The 8,478-nt window shown below is 36.4% G+C and overlaps 1 protein-coding gene across 1 annotated transcript; it reads left to right on the top strand.

Moving 5' to 3' along the window:
* The first annotated feature begins 3,023 nt into the window (after window positions 1–3,023).
* LOC146138644 (uncharacterized) lies at window positions 3,024–7,341 on the top strand. The gene is made up of 3 exons (XM_083393971.1): window positions 3,024–3,927; window positions 4,681–4,818; window positions 6,457–7,341. The coding sequence occupies exons 1-3, from the start codon at window positions 3,881–3,883 to the stop codon at window positions 7,280–7,282; spliced, it is 1,011 nt and encodes a 336-aa protein (XP_083250097.1). The 5' UTR covers window positions 3,024–3,880; the 3' UTR covers window positions 7,283–7,341.
* Window positions 7,342–8,478: the final 1,137 nt, after the last annotated feature.

Raw genomic sequence — 8,478 nt, 5'->3', positions numbered from 1 at the left:
ACACAATGTTGCGTGATTTTTGCCTCATTTATTTCGGACATGCTGAGCGTGTCTACATTTCCGTTACAAAGGTGTTAACAACCGTATTTTAGGATCTTCGCAAAAATAGTTGGGAAATATTTCGCGGGCGATAAATTAAACCTGCCGGACATGGCAGCCTTCAATAAAGTTATTATACGAGGACGCAAGTTTATCGTAGGCTGCACGGTCTTTTGCTTTGAACTTGTTCTACAACTAAATGTGTTCACGTCACATTAACTATAGTTTAATCTAAAGAGTCGAACAACGCTTCGATGTACAATGTACAGTACGACCACCTATAGTCCTAAGCAGGTGGCTAGAAGGCGGGATATTTTCTGTATTATGGCAGTTTTGACTTCGAATCGCCGTTGGAATTCAGGCGTGATGGACGTTTCAGGTGGAAGCTAAAACACTATCATAAACTTTAGCTTGCGACTATAGTGAAGCCCAATAAGCTAGATCGGACATTATAGCTATCGGATTGACAGCCATGCTGTTTTTTTCCAAAGAATTGCGTTTCAGGATCGGAATGAATTCTCATGTTTCGGACGTTCCTCAATTTATCGTGTTGCCGAAGCATATTTAAACAGTCCAAATAACCACCCAAGGGTCCAAATTAAAATAAGAGAGTGCGTAACGAATATTTCTGCGTTTTTCGTGGACTAGGTTATGTGCACGCAATGGAATCACTTGCGAAATCCGGTAACATTCGTATTCCTACTACAGGTTGCGGTACTCTACCGATGATACTGGATATTAATATGCTAGATCATGGCAACTTTTATCTTACAGGGAATCTCAGTCAAAAGGCTTTAAAACTGTTGACTTCAGTTTGAGCCAGGGTTCAGGAACCTACGGCCCGTGAGCCGGATGCTGTTCGACAATGTACATCAACCAGTCGCTCTTTCTATTGCTTGGCACGAGGCTATGACCATTCCCCGTGTTTGTAAGATATTTTAACTATTCGGTGCAAGAAAATTCCCGTTCCGTGCTAATCTTGTTTGACGTTTTGCATTTGCATATTGAGTTAGGCTTCTCACCCCAGAATGCATAGAATCTCGTTGTTGGAAATTATTAGTATTATGGAACTCTCTAAAATAAAGTTTCTCCAACTTAATCTCTTTATTTGTATGTTATGCATTGCGTTTTTAGAAGAAATGTATAACAACGAGAGTATCAGCAATCCGTTTACCTTTTTTGTACCTAATGCGTCACGTCGCATTCTAAATTAAAAGTTTTGCCAAACAAAACGAAATAAACGCAATATTTTTCGATCTTTGGGCGTTGCGTGACTTACTGAACATATAGTCTGAATCATGTTCAATATCATAAACGTCCGAAGTACGCCTTTGATTAAGAGTTGTTATCAGAAAAAACCTGAAAGTATATTTTACTGAAAAAAAAATACCGATCATATTAAAAACAAAATATTGAACATTTTTTTTCGAGCTTTGTGCGTTGCGTGACTTATCATATTCAATATCATAAAAGCTCGAAGTACGCCCTGATTAAAAGTCATTTTAAGAAAAAACCTGAAAGTATATTTTACTGAAATTATCGATCATATTAAAAACATAATATTGGTCATGTTTTTCGTGGCTTTGAATTTTCTGTGGGTTCCATATAAAGATTTAGCACTACCTCATTCGTATGTCATACAGTGTTGGGCTGTGCAGTGAATCGAGCTCCAATGATTGTTTATTCAGTATTTTTGACTCTTTAAAAATGGGATTGTATGTGCTATAGCAATGCCAACATGTTTTTTTTAATTACTATATGTGTAATTAAAACTATATGAATAGCACAAAGGTTTGTTATCTAATTTCAAGTATATCCAATCTTTAATTACGCTACATTAGCCTAATGCAAGTCAAGCTGTACAACATTTCAACTAACGTAGACGTTTCTTTATAGGATTTCAGCGCTTCCTGCAAAACTAATTAGCTTTTTGCTTTTGTTTAAAACATGTCAAATTTCCAACCTAAACTCAGCCAAGTACTTTCGTATGGATTGCTAGGAAACCTTTAGGCTGCTTCTTTGGGGTTAGATCTAAGAAAATGTAGATCTTACGAACTGCGTAATATCGTGTTACTCCACCGGCGCGATTGTATCGTGTTACTTAGGTGTGTAATTGTATTCTTGTGAATACAGCAAGGCTCGAAAGAATAGAAATCTGCATTTCAACGGACGAAAAAATGGTAGAAATGATCTATCTATAAGGTTCTCCAGTTTTATGCATGTTATATATATTGTTATATATAACCGATGTTAGGTTACATCCACACTATACAAAGTTAAGTTTTTCATCAAAACTTTAAATCCATTTTAGGGATTTCGAAACCTGCAATGAACGCTATTCATTCACTGTACTGTCAGTTGAGAAAGGCGTTCTTACAAAAGACAGCGCAGTTCAAAATAGTAGGCCTCTCCTTTTTTATAAAGTGAATTTAAATGAGTGGAAATTTATTGCCTTATGCTGAATTAAAAGTTTGTGTATTATTGGTCAAGGTGATATAGGATATCTTGCTAAATACTTTTTGATTGCAAAGCTGTACATGTTGTTGTTGATTTTGCAGAGGCAGTTTATATCAAATGAAAACATAACATGTAGTAATTGTAGTAAGTCATGAAATTTTACATCCTGTAGTTTATTCTTTGTTTAGATGTCCATAGTTTACCTTAAATAGTATAATAACACTTAAGCGCGGTCTTTTTAGATAAGTTTAAAAGTTACAGAACTGCAGTTCTCTAATGACTTAAGTCAAAGACTTGGCTTATGTACACTTAAGTCATTGTTTTCAAATGATTTGACTTGACTTAAGATTTTTGGTCAAAATGACTTGACTTGACATTGGTATCTAGAGAAATGACTTTGGGTAAAATAAAGTGTTTTCATTATGCAACATTTAAAAAATTGAGCATATTTACCCTAATTGTTGCACCTAACAAAATTAGTTTGCTTTATATTGCGTTTTTATTATTTTTAGTTGAGTTATTGCTTATAATCGGAGGAGTTTAACAATTGTAAAAGTTTAACCTTTTATTTTCATGACAAGACCTTGATTTGAAGTTGACTTGCTCTAATTATGACTTAACTTGGGCAAACGATGGCTTGGAATTGGACTGGAAATTGACTCGTTATTCATTCAAAAAGACTTGACTTTTTGGACTAAGTTATTTCACAAATACCTTGGCTGGGACTTAAGACATTTTTAAAAGACTTGTTTGCAACACTGCAGGACTGTTGTTAAATTGTCACACTTCCTTTTACTTTTTTATTTTGTTTTTGTTCTAATGAACATACTGTATAGAACAAAAGTATAGCGAATTTAAAGGCTTCTTTAATATTACCGTTCATATAACTGTACAAAATGTAAGCCAGAAAGTGCCTAAATTGTGGTTTGTTGTATAGACGGAAATGGGTTTTTGGCCCAGAAGACAAGGTTCAAAAAACAAGTATGCCCTAGGGAAAAAAATGTTAAAATCGGTGTTAAAGTAAAAATACCTGAAACCCCTTTATATCAGAAACCTCATTTTAAATAACAGAAAGTGCTGTAAATCACAAATTAAATGAGGAATTTAAAAAGTGCCTGCTTAATTTCGGCAGTCGTTTTAGTATGCCTCGGTTTGATTTTTTTCTACGAGAAAGAATCCATGCTCACGGAATCCAGTCGTAAATACGTCAAATTTAAGCCTCTCAAAACAAAAACGAAAAACGTTAAGACAGCACCGACGAACAAAGAAAAGGTCATGCAAAAATCTGCTGTCCAACCTAACTCATGGAAATTGGCAAAGAAATCCAGCGGGCAACGTTAGCTATTACGACGCACTTTACGGCGGTTATTGGAAGAGCAAGAAAATGCTGCTGCATCTGTGGCGCGGCGACGGAAAATGTGGTTTGGAAAAGTAAGTTAAGGTTGAACGAAATAATTTTGTATTGGACGGATGTTAAGCTGCGATGCCATGGCATTTGCGAATAAAAGAGTGACATGGAATCCCAACTAAACTAAAACGATTACGAATCCGCCAGTTTTTGCTTCCAAATTTAATTCTTACATAAATATCAAGGTAAATAAAAGTGTGCGATGACAAGCTGCTCCAATGCCCCGCGCAGAACTAACACCGATCTGGTTTTTCTCTTTTGGCACTTGAAATTTTGGAGAACCCCATAAATTACTTTAAATAAGAAAAAAACTCTGCATTGATTACTCGTCCAAATCGGTAGTTGTTTTGAATTGCTTGGTACACAGGTTGCCAAATGATTTGTGTAATAAAACGTAAAGAAGTGTAACCGCCGGATAATACAATTTATCAGTCTCGCATGTCTTGTACAGACCCTTTAAAACTATTATACACAGACCCAGTTTGGAAAGCACTAGTTTTACATAACGTATGAACGGTTCAAAACAGTTCCTTAATAACTTGCAATTTATGCTTTCACTAAAGCTTCTAACCTGCTTTAAAACCATTAAGAATATCAAAGCCCATACTGAAGTAGGTATTTCTCCTTTAGAAAGTTATTCGAAACGTTCGAAATATTACCAACTTGTGTATGGGCTTTGGTATTCTTATTACGTCTTACTACAACCTCCAACCATTATGCTCCAAAGATGTATAACTGTACGTTGCATTTTCCATAAGCGGTGTTTTACCTGACAGTCCTCAAGCCAAGATAGAAGATAGTCGGATGCCGGAGGCTCCAAGCTGGTGCGACCCATACGGAGAAAAACCTTGCTGTAGTAATTCGGACGACGGAGTATGCAGCCTTCCATCTAACAGCACTTGCGAGTGTCAAGGGTAGGAGACAACAAACAAAAATCGTTATCTGTATCGTATCGGTATTGATAGGTTGTTTGGTATGGTTTAAAAAGTGCTTAGGTCAATCTATTTAACTGAAACTAGTAAAAAACAATTTATCGACTACGTACTTTGTTTACAAATGTTAATAGACGGCATTCATTCGTAAATCCGTAACATTACGTTTCGGTTTCATGTTAATTGCGACATTCATGTTTTAACCAGAGTCTATCAAATTTACACGCACATATTGTTGTATTCGTTTAAGGTTTATTTTATTTTTTCATTTTTTTCTGGAATTGCAAACAAACTAATTATAAAACAGTTAATAGATTCAACATCACTGGAAATATATTAGAGTTGCAGGCTGCATTATTTTACACCTAATAACACAGGGAAGAAGCTGAAATATATATTTTTTTGTCTTTCTTTTTTTTAGACCAAAGTTGTCAGATATACATAGTGTTCATAGACGTAGAAGTAAAGCAGAGGGAAAGAACGAATAACACGCACGGTTATATAGGGCGTACAATGCAATCACCATTTCAACGTAAACCAACAATTACTGCGCCTTAGGGACGCTAGCGAAATAGCAACGCGAGAAACGCGTGTACTGGGCGTGTACAGGGCGTGTACTGGGCGTGTACAGGGCGTGCATGCTGCATGGCAGTAAACTCATAGAGTGCGACAACGAAATACACGTACTAAATTGATACGGTGGTCGAACTCCATGACACCAATAGTACAACTTAATATACAAACGTAATTAATTACATTATGGGTTACTACATTTTGGTGGGCCAAAGCAAAATCTAAGAAAATTTAGAAAGTTATCGCGCTTTTGTAAATAATTAACGTCGCCACAACAACGGAACTAGTAAAATTAAATTGGTTACCACTCTATTTAATCTGGGCAACGCCGGGATAGAATTAAACTAGTAAATATTCTATTTAAACTGGGCAACGTCGGGCATTTCGTCATTCATATTATGTTGCATGTTAAGCCTATAATTAATTTATATTTGATTTGTTTATTTGGTGAATTATCTTTCATTTCTACACTTTCGCTGTTTTAGCTTGGACAAGGCCTTTCTATACTTAACTAGGTGAATGGTTAACTAAAGTTACTTTAAGGTTGTAAATTTTTAGAAGTTTTCGTTAGATTTAGCCAGCCTGTTTATGGTTGAGCATTATTTCGTTCATTAACCAACTGAATGAAACATGCACACATCCATGTGTGTTAACCATAGTGATATAGTCCTTTTTGACCAACGATTACGGCTTACGTATCATTAGTACACCGAAAAGTCATCGCCGACTCACCGAATCTGTCAATCCAACTATCGAACTGCTGCCTTATTCATTCAAAATTTGATTATATCAATAACACTTTTAATATCGCTAAATTAAAACAATGTTTTATTTCTGTCAGCAGGTGAAAACAAAGATATTATAAATTGTTTAATATATAAGCAGCAGGCGATAACGTCTTTAACGTTACAATCGCAGTTGCGTTGATTTGACTAAGTACAAGTATGTCACTCTGTTTGGGGTAAACCCGATTACAAGTTTCATCAAATTATACAAAGGGACAGGGATGACTTTACTGTTTGTTTTTCTTTATTATTTGTTTTCCAGCTGCGTCGATATGACTAAGTACAAGTACGCCGAGATTTCTCGATGGGAAACCGAGGACGCGCGATGCAAGTGGAACAACTACAGCAGCACACAAGCCTGTGACGTCATACGGGAGTCTCCCTACGACGATATCTACTTTGTGGGGGATTCCCTGATGCGAAACATGTTCATGTCGCTTTCCATGTTGCTCTCTGGCGACGCCGTGCGGGGTGCGTGGGGCAAAAGGATGACGGAGGAACAGAAGCAAATCTGCGTTGCGGAGGAGTTCTTCTTCTGGGATTGGTGCAGGACCATTTTAACAACTCTTGATGAACTTATCTATCCCGAGAAACTTTGCGGTGGTACGAGGCCCGGCTTTGCGGTCAGTATGCTCGTCTACTACAACAAAGCTTTCGGTGCAAAGTTTTTAAAACACGTCAATGAGCACCTGGGTAAAAATGGCACACTGATTGTGCTCGGGATTGGCTTGCACTTCCATCTCAACGCGAACGCCACGATCGGCGACTTTGTGCACCCAGCTGTAAAGGCAATTGAGGACTTCTACAGAGGCAAGAACGTGTCTGCCTCTGAAAGGTGGCCGCGTATCTTCTTTGTTCTTCCACTGGACCCTGGAATCCTGAAAGCGAAGGTCTATCTCACCACGCAAAGCAAGGCCGCGGTCGCTTCATTTTCGTCTAAAATGGGCGAATATTGTCGCCAGCACGAAATCCCGCTGTTCGACTTCAGACAGCTCTCGCATCACGTGCACAGCTTCGACGGAACGCACTTCGGCCTCGGCGTGAACTTGATGAAGAACCAGATCTTGCTTAATTACCTCGATGAGTGACTTTTGTTTTTTGTAGCGCTTATTTTCCCTGCGATATTATTTGTATGTGGTTTTGGGCACAAAAAGTTATCGCTGTTCTATCAAGTATATGCAAAAAATAGGACAAGGACTTATTTTTTATTGTTTATTGTTTAGTGCTCGACTTGAAATCAACTGAGCAGAAACAGCCGAACTAATTTGACTTTTGTACTCCATGGTAATCTATGCAACATATAGATATAATAACTTATAAGATATAAAAGTTATTATAAATCGTGTTTTATTTTAAAAACTGAAAATAGTTTTGTAACAGCTAAATTAGGCTACTATACCTCGGAATAACTTAACGTAATTGGAATTGGGTGTTAACACTATTAAATTTCTGTACACAACCGGCCTAAATAATTTGACGAAAATCTACACGATAAAACTAACATGACCATTTTTTAACTCTCATTTAACTTATGGGATACAATGTGATACCAAAATCAATAGAAGTGGCAATTAAAATCAAATAAATACATAGTGCGGTGAAGTTTTATTTTTGAACTGTGTTTTCTGCATCAGATGAGTTCATGAGAAAAAAATACACTTAAGTTACACCTTAATAATGCAAATGAGTCTCATGATACCTTTTTTTTAGACATTTGTCAATGTTAAATGACCACAACAACAAATATGACAGTTTTATCTGCACCCTTAACGAGCAAAAAGAATGTCTTTGCTGATAGCACAAAACCACGCAATTCATTTGCCGGCGGTAACGCATCCTTAATTCCAGTCCGATGTTCGCAGACTTCAGATTCATTTTAACTTTTGAAACTAGACTAGATTAAAATTAGGGCATTATAGTTGTTTCAAATTAGATAAATAAAAGAACAATTTAGTTTTCCACATTTAAATTTTTGAATATTATACAATCAGCTAGAATTTGAGTAGAATTACTTTTAATTATTTCACAATCAATTTAGTTTAAATCGCAATTTATTGTCATTAGAATGTGATTGGAAAAATTCATCTGCTAACATTGCTACGTTTCACCATAGCGTATGTTCTGTAGAGTATGTAAAAAAATTAAGTATGTAAAATTTACCTATAAAAGTCGCTGCGACCAAAGCGTATTAATTCAAGTTATATAAAAAATAAAATTATAATGACTGCGATCGGCGACCTAAACAAACAAATGGCGACCCATAGATTTGGGTCGCGACCCATGG

This window comes from Ascidiella aspersa, chromosome 7 (assembly GCF_963924565.1).
Source record: "Ascidiella aspersa chromosome 7, kaAscAspe10.2, whole genome shotgun sequence".
Classification (NCBI taxonomy): Eukaryota; Metazoa; Chordata; class Ascidiacea; order Phlebobranchia; family Ascidiidae; genus Ascidiella; species Ascidiella aspersa.
The sequence above is the reverse complement of the archived record's forward strand: the minus strand, read 5'-3'. Positions and strand labels throughout refer to the sequence as shown.